This window comes from Aythya ferina (assembly GCF_964211825.1).
Source record: "Aythya ferina genome assembly, chromosome: 15".
NCBI classification, from domain to species: Eukaryota; Metazoa; Chordata; class Aves; order Anseriformes; family Anatidae; genus Aythya; species Aythya ferina.
In genome coordinates, this window is record NC_140314.1 from 7,867,046 (window position 1) to 7,891,339 (window position 24,294).

The window sequence follows — 24,294 nt, forward strand, 5'->3', positions numbered from 1 at the left end:
GCGGTTACCTGAGTATTTATTTCAAGTTTTCATTGAACTGCCTTGAGCAGGCAGAACTGTTTTCTTTAAAAAGGAAATCCCCTGTGCAAAGCGATGTTAATGCACTTATTAGTATGAATCATTAAACTTCAGAACACCTTGCATGGAGGCAGGAGATATAAATCTTCTCATTTCTCTTGCAATGGACCAACACTAGGACTGATATAACCGCTCTTTAGCTGCCCATATTATCATCAATTTAGAACTAGTTTTACACCAAAGAGGCATAAAACACAGATAAAGCAACTGAATCCCACCTCTAAGTTTGAGCTTAGAACGACATTTGGGTACCAAAATTATCCTTTCTATTACTAAAGAATTTAAAGTAACTGTAAATAGGATAATTGCAAATCTGCATGACACCTGTCACACACAGACTTTTAGTAAGAAATGTTCTAGCATTTTACTGAGTCTGTCAGTATCACAGACCCTAAAATACCAATACTGAAACTTGAAATATTTTTCACATAAAATTATGCAGTGCAGGAAAGGCCTAGAACTCCTGCACTGTCAGTGCTTTAAAGGACAGATAATGCACCAGTGAGGTGGCAGAAATGCCATCTTCTGAATCACTACCATAATTTCCTCTGGCACCTGGACCTTTCTCTGCAGGGAGCCTCCTGGTCCAGCCCCAGCAGCGATCCTCCAGCTCAGGGTGGCCTATATCATACTGTAAAATGGAAGCTTCAAAAAAAGCTGAAGCATCTTCCAAGCATTTACAATAATGACAATTTTGACCCCATTACTTGCTCTGTTTCTCCTCGTTTTGCCTGTCTGCACGCAGCTTTGCACAGTCATCTTCTGGCAGCGAACCCAACGAGGGCCCCTCTGTGCACCGGGACCTCTGTGCGGAGGCAGCCTCCCTGCAGCACGTCCCCGGGCTTTCGGGGTAACACGCTAAGCACAAACCTTTCCGTACACCTCGACATGCAGGCAGCGAAGCGCTAGGCCCGTTCCGCCAGGCGCAGGCTCGGAGCTGCCCGGTGCTGCGTGCTCCCTCCTGCAGAAGCGGGCGGGCAGCGCTCCCACCCCTCCGGGCTCGTGGCCGGCAGCTTCCTCCCGACACGGCGACCTGCCGGGGGGCGAGGAGCGGAGAAAAGGGGTCCGCGGGGAGGGGGGGAGCCCACTGCTCCCAGCCCAGCTCCGCCGTACGGCGCGGACGAGGGGAACCCATTGGAAGCAGGAAGGGCCGGGCAGGGCTCTGCCGAACGCAGAACGGCCCCAGCCCCGCGCTGAGGGGAGCCGAGGGGCCGCAGCCCGCGCCCGCCCGTTCCCGGCGCGACCCCGCCGCCCCCAGCCCTCACAGCGCCCGCAGGGGGCTGAGCCCCCTCAGCCCAGGCCGCGCTGCCCCCGCTCCCCTCCAGGAGCCGCACGGCCCCGGGGCCGGCCGAAGGGACGCGGCGGCTGCCGCTTTACCTGGCCGAGGGGCCGGCGCGGGCGGCGGGGCCGCCGGCTGCCCGGTGGCGGTGCCCGGTGGCGAGGCGAGGCGAGGCGGGCGGCGCTCAGGCGGCGGCCATGTTGGGGCCGCTGCGGGCGGCACGTGGGGCCGCGGCCCTCCTCCTACCCACAATGCTGCTGCTGCGGGCGGCCGCGGCCGGGGAAAAAAAATAACGCCAAAAAGCTGCTGGCAGCGGTGGGATTCGAACCCACGCCCCCGAAGAGACTGGAGCCTTAATCCAGCGCCTTAGACCGCTCGGCCACGCTACCGGGATGTCGGAGATTGCTTCGGTGGCGCTTTTAGTGCGCACCCAGCATAGCAGGGCTTTTTTTTTTTTTTTTCTTAAGTAATTTTTTGCTTTTAGCAGCCCCCATATCTCCAAAAGGAGGAGCCCAACTGCTCCCTCTACGCACCATTTCCACGTTACAAATAAAAAACCTTATGTATTTTATTTATTTTTTTTTTTACATCCCCACCTCAACATCCCATCCTGTCCCGACCCACCGGAGCTGTGAGGGCCCGGCTGCCACCCCCCACCGCTGCCACCTTGGCACTGCCGGAGGCTGAAAGTCTAAAAAAAAAAAAAAACCAAACAACATAAGAGCCACGTGTCAGGATGTGCTGCTGCAAAGCTCAAACCCCACTTCGGTTGAAGAGTCGGCAGGATGTTTCCCCCCGGCTTTGCCACAGCCCGCACAATGCCCTGGCAGCAGGCCGAGCAGGCCCCGGGCCCCAGCAAGGTGCCTGGGGCAGGTTCTTGGGCACTCACACAGGTCTGACCCTTCACTAGACCCAAGGGGCTGCAGCTGGGAAAAGATACCAGCTTGTCTAGGGTAAGATGGCATCTGCTAACGCAGCCCAATTTAATTCTGTAGTTACAGCAGTCCACTTAAACAGGAGAGCAGGAATAACCCTGCCCCAGAGCTCCTGGCCACCTCAGCTCATTGCCTCCCAGCAGGCCCAGCTGCTCCCAGAGCCCCTGTGTCCCTGTAACGCCCCTCAAGGTGGCTGCCAGGCCTGACCCTGCCTGGCCAAAACCTTCCTGCGCTGCTACAGGTACTGTGGAACGAGGGTATGGACACACAGGTGTGAAGGGGATCCTCACCCCTGCTACGGTTTTGCACATTCAGACAGGTTTAGGGAGCCTGAGCGAGCTGTCCTCCAGCACATCCCTATGCAGCAGGGGGCACAGCACCCAGAGATGCAGCTTTTTTTTTTTTTTTTTGGGGGGGGGGGGGGGGGGGGGGGAAGGGGCAAGAGGCTGTAGGCAGGAGCACAGCTCCTGGGTGTTCTTGGAAGGGCTGCTTGGTGCCCCAGAAACTTTTGTGAGGTACCAACACCAGCCCAGAGAGGTGCTGGCTCCTCTGCTGCAGGCAAGCTCAGCCTCTGCCCTAAAACATCTGCCTTGGCTGCAGAGAAGCTTCCCTCAAACACTGAAGAAATATGTATACCCGAAACTTACCAGGGCACAGGTCCCCCCCGAAGCTGGATCACTAACTTTGTCATTTTACTTGTATCAGTTAAGATGAGGATCATGGGACTTTTTGCAAATTAAAAGTGAACTTACTGGAAAACTCGAAGCTACCTGCCACATTATATTGCTTTCCTGACGCAGGAGTTAGAGAAGAACAAGGACTCACCCCTTTTATTATGCCCAGACTCTGGACCAGACCTCATAGCGAGCCCTCCATAAAGTGTTCAGATCCCCCAGAGTGGGAGGCACATGAGCCCCCCCTCCCTTCCCCCAACTTAAACCTGAAAACAACCTGACTCACCACCAGAAGCACTGGCCTAGAATCCAACTGGAGGCTCAAGCAAAATCCTCCCTTTTAAAATGCAGATGAGAGGTCCTGATTTGGCTCACCTAAACTACACCTTCATCTGTTAGCAGCCACTCTACTCTCAGAAGTGAAATTACACCTGTGAGGAAAATAGCAAGATTCAAGTCAGTCCTACAGACCAGTAATTAGGAAACAGACATTTCTTATTTATATTCTTCAGCTGGAAGCGTTGTCTCCATGATTTCTGACTGATGCAATCCCTGCTTCCTTTGTTCCACCTGCCAAACACTCCAGCTCTCAGAGACAGCAGCTGAGGCATAAGACTTGCAATGCCAAGTATCACTATTTTTCTACCTTACTGACACTAAGAGTGGAGTGAAGAGGCCCCACTAGGGCTTTTTTGTTTTAAGAATCTACTATTTCATATTGTTTAAACTATACAGTTACAATGAATTACACCTGTCCAATTAAAACAAAAAAGCAACAGTAAGTTTTAACAGTTTAAAAGGGCTAGTATCAGTTTATTCTAGAACATAAAGGGGAATAAATCAGACTGAAATGACAGTGTCATTAGATATTATACCCATTACAAAGAATTCCCACCTTGTATCCCCCAGACCAAATATTTCCATTTTTTTCTCAGGACCAAGCAATGACTGGAAGCATACAGATGTGTCTGAAACAGTCCTGCCAGTGAGTGCTACAGTCATTATTTTATTCCATATTAGTTACAGACATTGCAGGAGTAATCAAATGTAAAGAAATCAACACATCGACCTTTTAGTTTTCTTGATAAAATCACTGATTTTCTTGTTACACATCTAGTGATTTCCTCTGAGTTATCCTCTAAGTGTTGAAAGTGAATGAGAACAGGGATTGAAAAGAACAAAATAAAAAAGGATTTCTGGAGGCTTGCAATAGTAGGATTGAACTTTGGCAAATTAAAACAAACAAAAACACCCCATGTGCAATGACTAAAACTCTACTGAGAAAAGTGACAAAAGAGAACTTTATTGACCAGCCAGAATAAAAACAAACAGTGTGATGCAGGCAATTAGTATTTGCATATGCAAAATGACCATGCAGTCTGGTATACAAACAGAGGCTTCCATCTTGCTGTCCTTGCCCAAGCAACACTCCCAATGACATTCAGAAATACTACACCCAGGTAAATTATGCCAAGCCTCAGATTTATTTTCACATTTAAAAAAATACAGATTTATTCATTGTGAATAGATTAAAAATACAGCATATAGCAGTATCATTCAAGAAGTCTATCAAATAGTTTCTCTTCAAAAGAATGTCATAGAACAACTTGTGCATCTTTCTGTAAACAATTTTAATTTTCGAATTATTGACAGTCCTACTTATTGTATAGCTAAATAATATATCGCCTTAGGACTCTGTAAACAAAGTATTAATCACGTGTATACATTTGCATGTCAGATCTACAGAGAACTGTCAGCAAATTTAGCAACTACTGAACTGAACAAATGAAACTATGTCAAGAAGTGTCAATAATTATACTCTAGAGTCTTTTACTTACATATTTCGGATGGTCACATTCAATCTCCTCTCCTCCCTACATAGCTGGTGGGGTTGCACATGCTTCCTTCTCTAGGAAAACCTCAAACACTTGGCATTAACACCTTACATGGAAAACAAAAGGTTTTGTCTGCATTAGTTATAATGCCTACACTGTATCAGTTCTGCACAAAACACTGACTGTTCTTCAGAGATGAGTGGCACATTCACTTTTCACTGACAAGTGATGATTTAATGCTATGCACTGAAAGAGCAAAAAGGCCACATCCAAAACAGACTTTAGGTACCTAAAGCAGAACTTTGGATAGGCATTTATATCTGTGCCATGATAAGTCAACCACCACCATGTATTTGTCCTTACATTTCTCTTTTCAGATTATGCAAACAGGATACAAAATTTCAAGTGTTTGGGGATAATGTTTTCTCCTTAAAATCAGTAATTTTCTGTAACTGACATTTAAAACCATTAAACCATCCTCAGTCTCTTCTGAAGAACAGAACTGTCTTTTAGGACGCTTAGTTGTAAACTGTAGAAGATGCTAAAATTCAGATGAAAACTCCCAAACACTAATTCCACAGAGAATAAGCTTTGTAATGTATGGTAGTATTTAATAAATTACCCAGCGTAATCTGGACATTTGTAAAGCTATGTGTATATCCTTCATCAATCAGCTCAAATCTATCATGAAGTATCATGTGAAGTTACTTCATGAATCATAAGACAGCAGATAAAACACACAAAGCCATTTAAACCAGATAAATTATCTTCTATAATAATGGCTGAATCAACATCCCCTAAGTTTTTCAAATGTCCTTCTGAAAATGAGAACACACTTCCCAGCATTTCAAGTGAAACTTCTTAGCTTTGCTGAAAATTGAGATGTCACTGTAAAAATAACTACACATTACTAATATATTATAGATCTTGCTATTGTACATCACTGGGCAAATACCGTATGAGATCAGTAGAATTCTACACAATAAGGTTATTATATGGTACAAAATGTAAAAATGAGAGAGGTATCTGGATTCCTCACCTCATCAGAAATATTAGTGATTTTCTGAAAATACGCAATGCTGGTAATCACACACATTGTACCCAGAAGAGCCTCACTGCTAATCTGAAGCTTTTTTTTTCCCCCTCCTCCTCTCCAAAGCATATGGATTCTATCTGGAATTACTTTGAGAAGGAAACAGTGCCTATTGATAAAGTGGGACTACTTATTAAGAGTAGCTGCATGCTTGGCATGCTTAAATTGAAAATCTATATCCACATGCAAATTTGGTGAGATACACCAAAAATGAAGAAATGCTGTGAATCTAGGAAAAAATGAAATATTCTGTGTGTGGCAAGAAGAAAAATGCAAACATACTGATCATTTACTATGTGAAAAGCAGGACATGTGAAACCCAAGTAGACATCAGCTTCACTTCTCCCAAAGCAAACAAGAAATGACATAATTCAGGCCACTCAGTTCTAACAGTTCATATATATATATATATATATATATATATTATATATATATATATATATATATATATATATTATATATATAATATATATATATATATATATATATATATGTAAAGGTCAAGTGTGTCTGCATTACAGCTTTAAAACACTGACAGAAGTGCACTATGGTACCCTACATACTGCCTACATTTGGATTTCCACCCTCAAAAAATTAGAAAACTAAAATACAAAAAATAAACTGGTAACGCCACATAAAAATATATCTTTTTAGCTGCAAACACAGTATATAAAAAAATTTATATACAAGAACTGCTAATTGCAGTGTCATTCTTCCATCATCACCCAAGCCTCTTCTGCTTTTTGGTAGTACTGATTTGCCAGTCTGCCCTTCATAGCTTCCATTGCTGCTTCTGCTGCTTCTGTGTAGAGCTCACCTAGAAGAGGAAACAGCATCAAGTCATGTTGACATGGTAAAGTAAAACCATCTGTTTATCCTGAAGCAATTAAAGGACAAAAAGAGAAACTGAGGTCAAACTACACAGCCAGATCTGAGTGCCGCTGTGTATTCAGAGTTACACCAGCTGGGAGTCTGTCTTTCCCTCTACGTTCAGAGTTACATGCCTGGCTGCTGATGGCTCTTCAATATATTTATGAGGATCATAAACATGCCTGGCCCATGGGAGCCCCCAACAAGATCATAAAAACTTAGATGCCTGACATATAGATTTATACAATAAGACAATGCTATGTAAGACCTGGAAGTTATGGGTGCAACTCAAAATACAAGCAGCAACCTGCAGTTCTGTGGCTTCACAGGCAGTGAAAGTGCTTGCTAGCCACTCAGCATGTCACACGATTAGACCAGGCACCACCCACTACCCTGTCATCAGCAAAATCTTTTTTCACCATTTTCAGCCTTATATCAACCCAGTGTCGTTGCAGCTCCACCTACAAATCCGAGGGTACTGACCCTCTCTACATATTTTGTAACAGCTGAATTAGGAAATTTATTTTTGGGGTACCTCCTGGGGGAGAAGGAAAAGCGGGATTACTAATTACAGAAAAAAATGCAGACTTGCCTGATCTCTGTGGATCCTTATCCAAGTGGAACCCTCCTGTCATCAACATCTCTGCTTCCCTGGCCAGGAGCAGATACCGGGGCTCATCTTGAGTGCCATCATATTCACCTCCCTCGTCATAGTCAGTCATGTTCAGGGCAGCATTGTACCAGTACAGCGCCTCCTTCCAATCCTGTGCTCTGAAGTTAAAAATTATATAGAAGACAATTACCTTAAGAAACAAATGCACTTTGCACTGGAGATTAAGAATTCCATTTTGCACTAGATTCTCAGAGTCTTTAGCGGTCACTATGCCAAGTGAGGATGGGGTCACTTTGTGCAGTAATAACAGATGAGAAATTATATGAAGTTTCTCGAACTCCTACGCGAACTTTCATTATTAATTACATGCTTTAGGTCTGGCATTTCTGTTTGTAAAGATAACTGATTCAGAAATAAACTGAAGTCACAGAATTTGTTTCATACTTTAAAAATAGCTACTTTTACATTGAAAATACTCAGTGCACTTCAATGAGAAACGTCACATTATTTTGAATCTCACTATTGCCAAGAGGTTCACTGTTGTGCAAAACAGAAAACAAGTAAATAACAAACACATGCTACAATACAAAAGCAAAAAAATAGCTATCCTAACTTGTTATATTTGTACTTAAGGCAATTAATATTTATCCATTTTTTAAAGACTCATCTAAAAGGCTAAAAAAATCAAACATATATTGTGTAGCCTTTTGGCAAACTATGATCTACTTGTTAGTCAAAGTGCTGCTCCTAACCCTCCTATCAAGATAGGAGTGCTGGCTAAACTAAGAGAGACTTACTGATGTAAGTGCATTTTTAGACTTCATAAAACTTAAAATCATACTTAGTTGAAAGTAATATCCTTTGTTTTAAGACAATGCTCCTGTCAAATTTCCATTTCTACTTTTATTATGCGAAGGAATGGAAGACTAACAGTGACAAATACTTCATTTATGTGACTGCATCTTGACTATGGTCAGTTTATGACTTATTTTTCCTGTTCTATGGGTTCTTTCACAATTTAATTAGGAAAAAAAAAACAGACCACTTTTTAAAAACAGCTTTTAAAAAAATCACTAAGGAGGAGACATGGCAGTTGTAAATATTTTTTACTTATTTTTAAGGTACTATTTCTCCAGGAGAACCTTGTGTTCATTTCCCCCCTGACTCTAAGATCTTCAGTTACGCAACTCCCACTGAAATCAAGAGAGTTTTAGCACCAACTTTAGAGCAAAGAAAACCGTTCATCATAGGGAACTTTTGGTATGAGGGCTGAAATCAAGCACGTAGGTGGACAAAATATGGATGCCCAGTAGCAGAAATAGGTCTCTGATTTTCTTTCTGTGTTGATGTATCATAGCCTAAACCCTTTTTTTTTTTAATTCATACCTGGGTTAAGTTTGAAGTTACTCCAAAATACTGTTCCACAGCATTATGACATAACAGCTCTTCATGTGAAAGGAAGGTATGTAGCAATTATATAAGTTAAGTTACTCAGTTGCACACAGTACCTGTCTGAACCAAGATTTACACCCGTATCATATGCTCTTGCTACCAGGATCATGGAAGGGCGGTCTCCAGCTTCTGCTGCTCTCAGCAAGTAGTCAAATCCTTTTTTTCTATTCTCTTTTGTGTCCTAGTAAAAGAGACAAAACCTCTAGAATACATGCTGAGTAAAGTCATCCCTTCCTCTAACACTAAACGCTGTTTCTCCATGTCTATAATGTTTGCAAGTGTTTAATGTCTGAGAAACAGGCCCAGCCATGAACTGCTGAGGAGCTGATTAGTAAAGATCACTTCAAAATGTTTCCTAAAGGTATGTAGTGACTTGCTCACAAAATTATGAACAAGCAGCATTTTTAGTTCTTTATCTAAGTCCTTAACTACAAAGTCACCTATTTTCTCTGAAGAGACTACAGAACACCTAACCGTGGTTTTTATTTTATCTCAATTTCCTCCTATTTTTATATTCATTTTCCAGGGGAACACAATTCTGGATTGTTTTTGTTTTTTTCTTTCATCTTTATTGCTTACCTCCAGAGTAACTTCAGAAAGAATGTGATGTGGCAGCTGAGAGCACATGAGTCCTAACCCAACAATGGCTTCCAGCTCCCCACAGTCTGCAGCATGCTCCAGGTGAAACAGAGCTGACTCCTGATCCCATTCTTTGTCTTTCTCACAGAAACGTCCAGCCTCATGGTAGCGAACCATGGCCAGGTGAACCTAGAATGCAATAGTACAGGAAAGATACACAAATATTAAGTACAGATCTGATTCTTCAAAAGCCCTGTGCCTATACTTCACTTAGGCACAAAGTACTTCTCTGAGGTGACTACTTAAATCTAGTTGTGTGTGTCACTGCAGAATCAACAGCAGGATCCTTGCCAAAGGAGCCCAAATATTGCAAGTCCAAAAGCAGATGGAACACATGGGTTCCTGAGCTTAGAACTGCTTTATAAAATATGATTAGGTGACAGAAAGCTATACACTTGTTATTTATTTTCACCTGCACAATTAATACATGCAGCGAAGCACCTGTAATAAGTAATAAATACAAGATCTCTTTTTTCCATCTGGAAAGAACAGAATTACTAGACCCATCCTACCTTCCCAAGGATTGACTTCCCAATTTTCTTTTCAAGTTCTAGAGCATTAAGCCTCTGAATTTCTTGAGCGACACAGGATGGTCTGTGGATGTGGACTCGGGAAGAATTGTAGAGATTCCATTTCTCCACACTGATCTGAAACATGCAATATACTATTATTTCTATTCCAAAATTTAAAATTTTCTATTATTCAAAAGGATTACCATCCAGAAATCAAAGCCCACATTAATACTGTCATTTATTAGTAAATGCTGTCATTTAAGATACGGCTTTCAGAAGTCACGTTAGCAGCTGAATAAGCGTTTGTGTTTCTTCAAAGAAAAAACACAGTGAGGCACACTACAACAAGTATCTTCCTTAAATGACAGCAGCTAAGCAAAGTAGCACCTTTAAATTATGAATCAGGAAATAGGTACTTACAAAAATAAGTACCTGGATAATCAAACTGCAAACACTAAGGTTTCCCATGAACAAAATATTAAACCCATACTTTTCTGGTCAGAATTTCAGTTAAAAATACTTTAAATGCTGCTTGCATTCAACAATTCTAGAAGAATGAAAAGTAACAATACACAAGATGATAGGCAGATACATGTACATGTATTGATGTTTCTCAGAATGACCAACACAAACAAGATCAAACAACTTTTCAACCTCATGGGTGGATGAGAAGTACTAGCCAAGAAGAAAAAAAAATCCTATCAGAAAGCAAGCCATTGGATGTACACATGAAAACACAATAGGGAAAACTACTGACACAGAAATTCAGCCTGTTAAAGCTGTTTCCGTTTCCTGAAACCACAATACATAAACCACTACAAGGAAATTCGTAAAATAATATCTAATTAAATTATCCATTGCTGTCAAAACTTCCCCCCCCCCTTTCCTTGCAAAACAGAATTGCTCAAGTTTATAGCCACAGAAACTAATTATCACAGAAGCTGTATTTTGCAAAATCATAGATGTCTGTTTTTCTAACTTGGTTAGATATACAGTGGAGAGAGCCATTGTCACATATTTCAAATACTGCAGGTTTTGAAAGTCTTATCCAACCATGTATAAGACAAGCTGAAAAAATAAAGTGCAGAAATTAAATATCTAGTTAGGCAGAAAAAAATCCATAGAACTACAATTTCAAGTGGGAAACCCAGGCAGAATTCCTAATTTATGTTAGGGACCAATTACAGAGGTGACAATTTATTCATAGTTTTCCTTTAATGGAAAAATAAAGGCAAAAACAAACAAGGAAAGAATGTAGAGTGGTTAGTTGTTATAAACAGACATTCTGCAACTGAAAAGGAAGGAAAATTGACATCTGATTTAGTGATGTAATATTAGACAGCAGATGAGTGGAACAAAGGACAATCTGAGTGGTAAACTCATTGTCTATGAACATTTCTGCTTTATTTACCCTTGCAGAGCTTCCCAAACTGTCTTCATCAGATTCATGTCTTCGGTTGTTGTTTGAATGGCCCTATGTTAATGTAAAGATTTGCATCATTTAATTTACAGCAACTGATGCGTGCCAGTTACCCTTCTAGACTACTCCCATCCAGCAAAAATAATGGAGACAATGATCAAAATAGTTTCCAATGGATTTTCTTCTCTCGGTGGTATTATAATATAAAAAGGAACATGCTGAAACAGTACAGAATATGGCATACCCAGGCTTTAATCCTGTAAACTATATATTCCATGACAAATACCTTGCCAACTCAAACGTGACAAAAGGTGTTATCCTTGGAAGCAATACTCTCTTTCCTATCTACAAATTAAACATCTAGTTAAGGTCTTCAGGTAAAGAAACATATCTTGAAGTTTTTACTTTAAATGAGTAACCAACTAAGCCCCAGGAATTCTGAAGGTGAATGTTATTAACTGAGAACAACATTAAGTTCTGTTCATTAACCTCAAATCATGTAACGTCATAGAAAGTAGAGAGGTTAAGCGTGTCTGAAAACAGGTCATATTCACGGATTCAATATGACAAGAAGCTGGCTATTAATCAATGTTGCTCAAATGCAATACAGAACACTTCAAAAAAACCATAAACATACAACATGCAATCAAATGTAATGTTTGAAATTAAACTCCCCATTACAAACAGTGTTTTTCCTATAAAAGTGTCATTAACATTCCCAAGAAAAATAAGTAATTTTGCAATGTGTGGGAGTTTCTTTCCAACTGTTTTTTCCATTTACAAAGTCTAGATCAAAAGGGATAAAAATGAGATTCTTCTGTGGAATCACTTCAAGTACGAACAGAAGGCCAATTCTGTTAAACCCACAGTCAGATTCTTACCCTATCTCTATGATCCAGATCTTCTAACTCACTTCTTTTTTCACTGGGATATCCACTGTCTCCACCATTTTCAAAATCCTACAGAAGATGAAAAGAAAGCATCACAGAATTAGGACTGCCCTTTGCAAAGATCTCAGCTTGACACTTCCCAGAGAGCAAAACTTCTGCTAGGTTCAATGAGGTATGTTGGGATACTGGATGAAAAGGATTGTATGTTGTGCTGACAGGCAGAATGGTACGTAATGATCCAGAAGGCACTGTCCAAGTTCATGTTCCTTCTTAGATACATAAAAAAAATAATCAAAGACTTGCATACTTGATCAAACCCAGAGTCCATTTAATGTTGTTTTCAGTCCTAGGCAATTAAAAAATAAAACAATTAATGGACAGCCCCTGGTATTGGTGCCCTGCAGTAGGGAAAAATCTCTTTGTAAAGGGATTATCGCAGACATATTGTGGTCTCCTCAGTTGAGGTTCTCTAACATCCATCTCTAACACAGTACAAATATTTGCAGAGACCTAATCAATGGGGATTCTGTTTAGCCTTCATATTATATCAGCTGGCAAAAGTGCCCAAGACACAACATGCAGTCAGGGGAATAGGTACACACTTTAATTATCTGTGAAAATAAACCAGATGCAAGTAAATTTCTGGAGAAAAAAACAGATAGACAATTATTTTAAAATAAAGTGTTCTTCCGTTATTAAAAAACAGCAAATCCATGCAAGTAATGTGACCTGCAGCACTGAAAGCAGGGTGAGAGCCTTCACATGCTCTTTCTGAACAAAGCCTTCCAGCCATCCTTCAAAGAGACATTCATTAAGGAACTGCAATCTCATTTTCTGCTGGAAAGATACTTACCCTTTGGTTATCAAGCTGATCATAGTCTTTGTGAACCAAGTTATCTACTTCATTAAACACCGGCCAATCTAGGAACAAAAATACATATATCTTATTTTAAGGATAACATGCTTGATGAGAAAGCTCTAGATACCATCATCTTACTTTTATTAGTTATTTTACAAAAGCATCCCAAAGAAACAAAAACATTAGTTAGCTACACGGAAGTACCTGATTAAATACAACATGCTGAGTATTTAAAACCTGTGTAATTAAACAAGTCACCGCCAAACATTCTGGAACTCCCAAGTTACATATGAGGCTCACTCACGAAGCATGTCCATCTTTTGGCTGTGAGGTGTAGCTGAAGAAGGAGAGCAGGGTAGAGAGTCAAATGCTACATCGCTCATGCTCTCATCTCCAGAGTTTTCAGACAAGCGGGACAGCAGAGGAGGCCGACTACCAGAAATTGTCCTCACCCGGCTGCTGCCACATTTTTCCTCTGTGCCACGTAGAATTGTCTGAGCAGATTCCTTGGCAAATTAACAAGAAAATCCTGTGAATAATGCTTCACTGTATTCTGAGTACGCTACACAAGCCAACATGACTGCATATCAGGGGCCCTCTACAAGAGTGTGGGGTAAATACACACACGTATATATAACTATTTGCTTTGAGAAGTTCTAGACGCCAACAAAATATCAAGTCCTAGCATTACTGCAGTCGTAGGGAGCTCTGTTTAGGACTGAATTTCATTCAAAACTTTTCACCAGATCCCAGTCTCACAAACATCAACTAAAGCTGAGGTCAGTTAAAGACAAACAGCTCTATTCTTTATTCTCCCTGAATTAGTGTTGTGACCTACAAAACCTACTAATGATTTCGGCATTCAAAGATGAACTTGGTCCTAAATGTGTTTGTCTTGCAAGATTCCCTATTAATTAAAGTTACAGCATGAATTCAGAGCCAAGTGTGGATAAGTCAACTTTAAACTACTTTATTAGTGATTAATCTGCTTTTATCTGCCATATAAATAGAACACTAGAGTTTTATTTACAGGGCTTTTAAAGTTAAAATAATTAATCTATACTGCTTAGCTACACTTTTTTCCATCAAGCACTTACAAGCAATTTGTTATTATAATCCAAGGCATCCTTCTCTCTGGATGAAAGATCAAATGGTGCAAGGCCCATGCTTTTGCAAATCTTGTTGCAGGAATGAGAATGAAAGAATAAGGCCATACCTCGAACACCTGTGGCATTGAAAAAAAATATTGAATAAGCTTTTTACTTAATGTTTATACGATGGCATACTTATTAAAAGATAGAAGTCCCAAATAATTTTCTAAGAAGCTAAAGGCAAAACTAAAAGGAAAAAAAACCTGTTTCATACTACAGTGCTCAACCTACTTTCATTTTCTGCTTTAAATCCTTTAAGTGCTTTTTAGCCTCTCTGAAAGACAATGTGAAAGTAGCCTGCAAATTCTTCAGAAACTATGTATGCACAGAACATAATAAACCAATGAAACTGGATGCATTGTTAAGAAAGAAACACGTGCCTAAAACTGATCCTGCTTACAAGACTTGCCGTGTCCTATGGATTATTTAATGTATGGACACATGGAGCTTTAAAAATAAGCAAAACTTACCTCTCTATATTCAGCAGTATCTATTCCTGCAACACGGCAAGGAAATTAAAAGTAACGATCATTCTCACATCACAGGGAGCTACTTAATTTCATTACTTGTCTGGTCTAATAGTAGGCCAGCAGACTTGAGCCAAGATCAGCTCCCATTTTAAATCTGCCTGTGTGTGACAGAAGTTCAAGGACTGCTTACAGTATAAGTTCTGCAACTGTTTTCAAGGCCCTCAGAAAAGTGCCTGCTTGCTCAGCCAATAGCTGCTAATCAGCATGCAGCAGGAAGAGAAAATAAGCATCCACTAGCTTGTCAAACAGCATAAGCGATTTTACCTAGGTTGCCATCTCCAAAATCGGCACCACTCTCCGTATGTATCTGAGGGTCTGTGTAAAGATCTCCGACTCCCTGGATATCAACAATAATGAGCTGGTGTCCTGAGCGCTCAAAGGTGAAGTGACTGAAGGCCTGCAAGGAAGCATAGGAAATGTCTGAGAAAACTCACCCTTGAACTACTGAGAACAGCAACAATTACTGTGACCACTTACAAATGGCCACTAAAATCACATAATGATACTAGGGAAACATAACTGGTATGAACATCATGATGAAAACAGTAAGAGACTAAGAGGATGTAAGGGATTTTTATCCCTACATATACACAGTGTTTTTTATCCCTACGTAGTCACAGTGAGATTATGCTTTCGTATAAGTCCCGGTTGACTGGCTCAAGTGAAATCATGCAAATCAAGCAAACAGAATTTGGCCGCCAATTTTAAGCAAGGGCCAAACAGAAGCACTAACAGTCCATGGTAAATTGTTTTTACTAAATACTGCCCTTCAGACTTTATCAGAATATCTAATATCCTATGCAATGGCTAAATTCAATATTAAGAATTTGCTGGGGAAGGAGTAATTGCTCCCCAGGGTCCAAACAGGGAAGGAAATTTCAGATGCATCTACTAAACACAAAGGATTATCTGTTGCCTCCGTGGCATTGCTTCTCCAACCTGGTCCTGCCCAGAGAAAGGTTGAAAGAAGTAGGGTGAAGGGCAGGAATGGGAACATGCAGGGGGGACTGCTCTATTGCTCCTTGCAGTACTGGACATCCCATTTTCCACTACAGTCTTCACCTTTAGAAGTAGGGAGCATGAGGTGGAGGGAATAACAATGGGCTCTGGAGCCAGTGCAGAATCACTTCTGCATAAAAATCGTGGCTGTGCCTATGAATCAACAAGCTCTGCAGCCCTCGGACACTGCCTCCTGCTGCCAACAGGCAAAGCTCTGGCCCACTTTGCAGAAGGAAAACACGAGCATCCCCTGAATTCTTCTTCCACTATCTGCCTTTACATTTGTGTATCAGATGGTGAAATGTATATTCGTACTCTTTAAATGCTGAGTTCCAAGTATCAAGTATAAAAAGCCCTTTTCTTTGGCATAAAGCTGAGACATTAGGATCTTCTGGGAAGGCCTCCAAAACACTGCTGCCAGGCCTGGGGGAGGTGAGTGGTGGTGATAGACAAACACTAAGTGTAGCAAGTCTCACAGAACACTTTGTTCCCAACTTGTAAAAGCACAGCACTGAACATAAATGTTCTGCTTACGTTAAGTATCATACAAATATCTTAAAAATAGGGGGGGGAGGAAGTTAAAATAATATAACCCTCAACTACCAGTTCAAAAAAAAAAAAAAAACCAACAAAAAACACACTTTTGCTATGCTGATCACTTTGCATTCTTGGCCTGTATTTTAAAAAGCTCTGTGAAACACAAGAATTCCCAATCACTTTAAAACTGTAGCTGTATTTCTATAAGCAATCTCAGATTCACTTACTCAGAGGCTGTGTCTGAAAAACACAAATTGTTATATGTAAATGTGCTAGATGTTTGTTTACATCAGTTAGGTATCTGCCACTTCCTTTTGTGTATTCCTCTGAGGTAACAGCAGCCTACTTAGTACATAATACATGAGATGTCTCCCCTCTGCTTGAACTTGAAGCGAGTTTTAAGAATGTTAACGCCTGTAATTGTAACTAGAGGAACAGGGCTTACAATTTCTGAAGAGTATTAACCATGTTCAACGAAATTAAAAATCAACTGACATTGAAATGTGATAAAAAAACGCTCAGCACTTGAAAAAGCACACCCCAAGTAAGGGGAAGACATACTGCAAAAAGAGAAAATAATTTGGCATTGTTCTGGAAAGGCTGCAATTTCCTCTGTTGGCAGTAATGCAAAATCTCTGCACAGAGCCAACAAATTGCTTGCAGCAGGCTCTATGGAAAGCATTAAACTCACTTGCGGAGTAAGACGAATGTTGTCGTCTCGCACAAATCCAGAATTTGAGTTGTATTTGATGTATTTGCCCTCAATGTAATGTTCCAGATGAAAAAGAGGCTTTCCAGGTCTGTTCTTCATTTCAATAATACAGGTCTGTACTATATCCACCTGGGAAGGGAAGAAAAATAAACAATGACTAACAGAATACTGCCTTCAGATTAATGTGTGTGAATGCTCCAGCTGTGAAAACTTTGCCAGCAAAAAAAGCCAGACAGTTGCCAAGATCTGCCTGTTTAACAAGGGGGTGGAGGAAGAGTCATGTGCTTCTTAGGTAACTGGGGGAATTTCATAAATTAAAAGCAGTCACTTAAACAAAGACCATTTCTGCAAATAATCACACTGAAAAAATTTTAGTGAAAGTTGCCTTTCTTTTTATTTCCTTGGGTACCTTAGGAGTGTGCTGCAAAGAGTGTGCTCCAAACAGCAAAACATACAGTAACTACTGCACAACTTGTAGAAATGCCTCTTCAAAGGAGGACTGAAGACCCTCTACCATTCACATATTTCTGTATCTTGCCCCACCTCCACACAGACTATCCCAGAGGCACTCCTAAAGGAGAAAGCATCACAACTTTCCTGTTGTTTGCATCTTTCTCAGGTGGCATTAAAAACTTATCTAGGTTCCTCTCTGAGCACTTCACCCTATGTCTCGTCTTGCTATTTTGTGACAGTTGTTATTTAACCCTTGTAAAGAAGGCAATGCACATAGTCCACAAATTCAGAAGCACTTCCTATTTTTGACAATTAAGTTGTCAAAGCCCCCACGTCGAGGCATACATTTTGACCCAAGCATCCTGTCACATCTCACACGTCACTTACAGTCTGTGGCACAGTCAAGAGCAGGACCCAAGTTCCCACAGCAGAAGCACAGTTCCGTCCCAATGTTTGCTTCCACTCAACTGAAGCCACAGTCCAAGTCAGGCATTCGCTACCAGCAGCGGATTAAAGCAGCTTATGTATCACAGATTCACAGAATTTCTAGGTTGGAAGAGACCTCAAGATCATCGAGTCCAACCTCTGACCTAACGCTAACAGTCCCCACTAAACCATATCCCTAAGCTCTACATCTAAATGTCTTTTGAAGACTTCCAGGGATGGTGACTCCACTACTTCCCTGGGCAGCCTGTTCCAATGTCTAACAACCCTTTCGTATGTATGCTGATACATACCACAGACGCACTGAACAAAGAGGAGAGACTGGCTGAGAATGCACGACAGTTGCAGTCCTTCATCCTTGCATTTTAATTCTTGTCTTTTAACAAGCTGATTGCTCTGGAGATGGTTTTGTCTGGGACTCAAAGATCAGCTTTGACCAGCTGCTATCCAGCTTACCACCATGGAAAAGTGCAGAGCTATACTGGCTACATTTATAAGACTGTATAAAATGCTTACCATGGACACCAGAAATATGATCCACAACACAGCAGAACCCCTCTTCCCAAATCTTATGTGTTTATGCACATCCCTTGCAAAGAGGATGGGAACTTCTCTTGATGCCCTAAGCCTGGTCTGACACACTAACCACCTGGCAGTTTCATATGTCTTAATGCTTTGTAGTTAACACAGTGTGCTGACATTATCACTGAGTGACCTAAGAAGACAAAGGTACAGCATCTTCATTTTTTGGAGAGTTCTTGACTGTTCCTCAGAAATCTGTATCTGAACAGCTTCATAATGTTACCCAGGTTCTCAGCTCTTCTTAAAATCAATGCTAGGGAGGTGTCAAAATGGGCTTACAAGACTTAAGCACTTACCTCACTGGAGCACTAACAGTTAAATGCTTACTGAGACTGCTGCTGGCAATAAATAGTCACATCTCTGGTTATCTGAAAAGCAGCTGGGCAAATATCAAAAAGAGCAAGGCAAACACCATTTTATTTTGGTCTTCAGTCAACAGCTGAGAGCAGTCAAATATTCACAAGCCCACGTGACTAATTTTGGATATGCAAAGCAATTTCTGCATTTACTTCGTTAAAAACAACTACCATTTAATGGAAAACACAGCAGGGCAGAAGACTCAACAGTTACATTTAATAGAACATGAACAACTAATCCTCTCTAAATACATCTGAAACCTATCTAATAGAAGAGCAAGACCGATTTTTTGCATAGCATAAAGTTTTGCATAGAAAAAATTTTGCATAGCAAGAACTTTGAACGTACCTGTTTTGGTGGTTTGTGCCGATTGTACTCTTCTCCCCAGAGTTTTGCTTCCATCTGAAGTCGGACATCCTCAAAATATACCTCCCTGCCTACGCTCTCTATGTACTGCTTGGCAACATAGTTATAGGCACCTTTCCAGTTCTGCGTGTGTAAGAAGTTGGACAGCTTTTTCCTGAAAGACAAACCAGTTTCTGATAAAAAGAAAACCAATAATTTTAATTCAATTTTCCCCTTTTCTCTGTCTCTGCCGACAAAGCCAAGCCATGGGATCAGGATTACCCTCAGTCTGGACTGGATCTTATGTTATATACCAGATATCTTATATGAAAAGCAAAGCACAGGTAGGGAGCAGAAGAACAAGCAACATCCTGTATGAATGGCTGGGTCTTGCCAAAGTGCCTGTTTCATTTGACTGCTGCTTTTACTTTGAACTTCCTCCTTTTCTGATTTCTTTTTCCCTCCCCACACCCAGAAAAAACAGACTGAAGGGTTGCTGCCATCTTAACACCCTGTTCTACAGCCAGCAATTATTTTATGCAGAAATGAGCAGGGAGTGGCATTTCAAGTAAACTGAGGGAAGACAAATCTCTCCTGTAAGAAGAGCAAACTGCCGCTTTCTCAACACACAGGTGACAACTATCCAGTATCCCCACTGTTCCCAGAAAGTGGAGTGCAGATGACAGTTCTTCCTCTGATTTTAACTTTTGTTCATGTGCAAATCTTTAATCCACAGATCCCTCAAGAGTGAAGAAAAAAGACTGACAAGAGAGGATCTGCTGGCTGCCAAGAAATAGACTAAGCAGTGGTTGTAGAAGATGCCAACATTCAAATCAAACAGGGAAAAAAACGTTACCAAGGATTTCAAAGCAGTCAGTCTTCTATCCCAGAGCAGCCAGATCAATTTATATAGGACACACAGGGAAAGGAGGAAAGCACTTCTCCCTTCCTTCCCCTCCCCCAAATGACTTAATTCAACAGAAAAGCTGGCAAAAAATGTATTAAAACCCATCTACTGTGGCAGCAGTCAGACTGCTGGACACCCCAAGACAGTCTGATGGGAGAGGAGTATGAAAGAGTACCTAGAGTAAGGCATGGCTGGCTACCAAGCAGTTCTACTCTGCTCAGTGACAATCAATGGTTCTGAGCCTTCCTCGGTGCTGTGGCAAATTGAACATTTTGAGAACTCAGTAGCAGCAAATGCTCATCCATCCCACTTCTTTCTTCCCTCTCTCACTCCCAAGACCTCGGTACAGAGCTAGAAGTGCACAGAGGATCTAAAGGAAAAGCAACTGCAGATAGTCTGTCATCCTGCAGGGATAGACAGTCACTGTAACAGAGGCCTTGGAAAGAAGGAACAGGTGAGGTAAGAATTACAGCTATGATTTGAAACTTCTCCAGTTCTCTGAAGAAATAAATTTATCTCCATAAAACAAGCCAGCTCATGTGCTCTTCTAAAGCCAACACTCTGCAGTTCACTGAGCCAAGAGCAGCTAATGCTGTCAGTTCAATGACTAAAGACTTGCAGAGTTGCAAAAATCTAGAAGAGAGCTCCAGATGGGAAATATCAGCACACACTGAGAGTTATGGAAGACCGAAGAGCAGGAAGCTGACACACAACTTACATACTTTCTTTGTACAATAGATTAAGCCACAAGAATAAACTTCTGTCTGTGTCACTACTCAAGATATTCTCTAATGTGGAATTTGGTCATTCAGAAACAAGAACTAAAAGCAATGTCAGCAGACTAAGATTTGTTAATGTCCCAGGCTTTTATACTGCTGTTATCTATCTGGCTTTGCAAGAGCAGAGCCACCAGCATGAACAGATACCAAACCAATACAAAACTGAAGGACTGAAGGATTACTTTGCCCCCTTTTTCCTCAAAGTTCAAAGCATCATGTTACTGTCATTCAGGAATCTCTCTTCCCAGAAGTGAAACCAGACCTGAAATGCAATTCCTCCAGATTCTGCAGCTGCAAAGAAGAGGGGAGGAGGCAGCTTAAACACACACATTTTCCAGGAAACATTCATCTTCAGAGCCTGGAGAGGGTGGAATGCTCTACTTGCACAAACCGATTCATAGCCAGATGCTGATGCCCACAGGCACATTTCCTAACACTCTCTGAGGAAAAAAAAAATGTTCCTCCTCTGTCTTCTCCCACACTTCACCGTTCTGGAAAGAATAACTATTAGCGTTCAAACCCTGCCTTACTCAGAACAGAATGACTGGTACACGTGATCCAAAGTGAACTGCGAGAATAGCCCTCTTTACCGAGGAAGGCCTTCTGAGTTGAGATCGCATGATCTCAACTGTTCTTCCCCTTTTTCTGTGCCTAAATATGGGCCTGAAGCTGGCCTTCAGGCTGCACACACAGTCTCATACCAAAGTCAAAGACATAGCACACTAGGAACCCAAGAAAAATGAAACAAAACTGCTGCTTCTGTACTTTTATGAGTATTTTGCCTCCAAGAGATGGCGAAGATAGCATTAATTTATGAATTGCTCGCTGAAAGGCTGATTATACTTGCTGGAACTGGGCATAATTACATGTTATCCATCCCATCGTGGTTCCAGTAAATGCTATGGATTGGCTTTTCAAAGCAAGCCCACTGGATGCCTGCATCACAATCACTTATGTTTCCCTTAAGACAATGCTCTGCTTTCTGAACCCTACTCCCTGTGCTGCAGATGGAGTCGCACAAACAGGAATAAGTCCCTCAGCTGTGTCTTTCAGAAATGCACAGCAGAGAGCTAACGGGGAGCTGCACTTTACATAATTTCCACATCTATGAGAAATTCCAGTCACCACAGAAGAACACAGTGCAACAAAGATAAAGTTAGCAGACACTTACGTTCTGAAACATTCTCGCATTGCTCCACGGCCAAAGGGCTAGGGAAAAGAAAAAACAAAAACCCATCATTGTCATGTCCACAAAGTTAATTTCTATCCAATAAGAGACGCAACCATGTCCTCCCTCTTTAGAAAGTAGTTCTCAAGCAGGAGCTATGCCATATCTCTACCCTTAAGGAAAACTGAAAGCCCACAGGCCATTTAAAACAGGAATTTGGGGAGAAAAGACATTGGGAATAAACCTTCTTCCTCAATATCCCATCAGCAGACATTCTACGGCTTTTAAAGATGCCATTTAAATTCTCTCTCCAGTTTGGAATCGGCTCTGTTGCAACTGCCTAGTGCAGCTGGCTTCAGACCTCAAGGCCTCCTCATTTTGGCTTCCACACAGGATATGCCACACAGAGCAGCACTGCCCGAGACATCAGATTCTACATCAGAAGCACAGAGCAAAGTGACTGCAACACACTACCAATCCTGTGATTTAACTGGAATATGCAACTAGCTTCTACCCTCGCATACCAAAACTTCAGTCTGTTTTCATCATAAGATCAGAAATTATTTGGAAGCACACAAAATAATAGGCCTATTGCCAGGCAGGGAGATGAGGCCAGCAGGAAATGGGAGGGCTGAGATGGGAAAAGACATTTCTGGGAAAGAAACAAATGCCTCTAACGCTGCTGATGGGGAAGGGCTGACTCCATGTTCTACTCTATTCAGTGGAGAAAAGGCTGCTGGGATACCAAAACATTATGGATGAACCAAAATATATAAAAAAAAAATAGAGGACGTAGGAGAAGAGAAGAATCAATGCTTTTATATACAAGACAAACGTTTTGCTGCCACTAGTCAGTAATAAGAAGTGACAAATTTGACTGCTAATAAACATGAAGGACTGCGTGATCTTACTTGTGAAGCCATCTTGATGAGAACTTCATCTTCAACCCAGTTCCCAGTAACTGCATTGTACCTACAAAATCAGTAGTTACAATCAGAGTCATTTAGGTTGGAAAATATCAAGTCCAAACATCAACCTAGCACTGCCAAGTCTACCACTACACCATGTCCCTAAGCACCACACCTACATGTCTTTTGAGTACCTCCAGGGATGGTGACTCAACTACTTTCCTAGGCAGCCTGTTCCAATACCTCACAACCCTTTCAGTGAAGAAAATTTTCCGAATATCCAACCCTGGCGCAACCTGAGGCCATTTCCCCGTCCTAAAGTTGTGCCTCTTAAAAAGAATGCAGAGGGAATGCAAATCCTCCCATCCCAGGCACCTATCCTTTCTCATCTCCAACTGACGGCTTAAGAGTCCTGCTGCCACTCTACACAACTTCTAATCTTCCCACTGTGCTTTTGGCCTCCTTTGGTGGTTAGTTCTTCAGGTGGGAAAAAATAAATACTTACAGTTCTTCAAAGGGACACACTGAATCCTATAGATGATGAACAGACTGCTGCTGAAGCTAAACTTTTGCAACACTACAAAACAGGCCTCATGTGCTTTGGCATTAAACCTTACACAGCCTTACCAAGCTTACATAAACCTGGGTCTGGCATGGAAGCTGGCAAGACTGTTGAGGATGCGAGCAGAATGCCGCACTAGCTACAACTGTGAAAAGCAGAGGGTCCAAAAACTTCACAGCACTGCACCATGAGAGGAGCATGCCTCTGCACAAACCCATGGTAATACGGAGTAGGACTCTGGTTTCTCCCCACCCCCTTAGCTCCCAATACAGTAAAAACCAAACTGAGAACCACAGTGGCTGAGTCACCAGCACATGACGTTCCAGCTAACTCCCCCACCCTGCACGGAGCACTTCATGCACAGACACCCCAGGTATAACCCATGAAGTCTGCAACACCCCAGTCTGCAGCAAGCAAAAGGGAGGTGGAAACAGAAATATTAAAGCCATCTCGTTTTAATGGGGTATTTGAGAAGTCCTAAAGCGGTACTATCACTTGAAGTATTTTAAAATATGCAAACTATTTCAGGACTGTGTGGCTGACCAGGGCCAGATGCTGTCTACGGGGAAGAAGAGCACAGTGTAACAGTGTCATTAGATGGGCAGGGAGGCCTTCCCAAACACTGATGCTAAGGGGTAATTAACTGGCCTCTAACTCCTACCCGTTTCACCCAGAAACCTGTGTCAGTAGGGTAAAAGTTTTGGCAAAGCC

The 24,294-nt window shown here is 41.5% G+C and overlaps 2 protein-coding genes across 7 annotated transcripts in view; both read right to left on the bottom strand.

The window, feature by feature from the left end:
- The window catches only part of POLR3E (RNA polymerase III subunit E), a 29,771-nt gene extending 28,176 nt beyond the window's left edge, over positions 1-1,595 (bottom strand). For 2 of the 3 annotated variants that reach the window (XR_014698164.1, XM_084536584.1), the window contains exon 1: positions 1,456-1,595. The gene's annotated coding sequence lies outside the window, so the exon portion shown is untranslated. Of the gene's footprint in view, positions 1-948; positions 1,185-1,455 lie in introns of those variants that run through there. The other variant, XM_084536585.1, reaches the window with a different exon arrangement.
- Positions 1,596-6,345: 4,750 nt separating this feature from the next.
- EEF2K (eukaryotic elongation factor 2 kinase) overlaps positions 6,346-24,294 on the bottom strand; it is a 29,382-nt gene continuing 11,433 nt past the window's right edge. For 2 of the 4 annotated variants that reach the window (XM_084536613.1, XM_084536612.1), the window contains exons 5-19: positions 23,025-23,085; positions 22,117-22,154; positions 19,263-19,434; positions 17,058-17,207; positions 15,095-15,227; positions 14,247-14,374; positions 13,454-13,655; positions 13,144-13,211; positions 12,282-12,359; positions 11,392-11,454; positions 9,981-10,115; positions 9,409-9,597; positions 8,886-9,010; positions 7,357-7,535; positions 6,346-6,711 (exon numbers count right to left, since the gene is read on the bottom strand). In XM_084536613.1, coding sequence (XP_084392739.1) covers positions 6,602-6,711; positions 7,357-7,535; positions 8,886-9,010; positions 9,409-9,597; positions 9,981-10,115; positions 11,392-11,454; positions 12,282-12,359; positions 13,144-13,211; positions 13,454-13,655; positions 14,247-14,374; positions 15,095-15,227; positions 17,058-17,207; positions 19,263-19,434; positions 22,117-22,154; positions 23,025-23,085 — 1,831 coding nt within the window. In that variant the 3' untranslated portion in view covers positions 6,346-6,601. The remainder of the gene's footprint in view (positions 6,712-7,356; positions 7,536-8,885; positions 9,011-9,408; positions 9,598-9,980; positions 10,116-11,391; positions 11,455-12,281; positions 12,360-13,143; positions 13,212-13,453; positions 13,656-14,246; positions 14,375-15,094; positions 15,228-17,057; positions 17,208-19,262; positions 19,435-22,116; positions 22,155-23,024; positions 23,086-24,294) is intronic. The other 2 variants (XM_084536614.1, XM_084536615.1) reach the window with 2 other exon arrangements.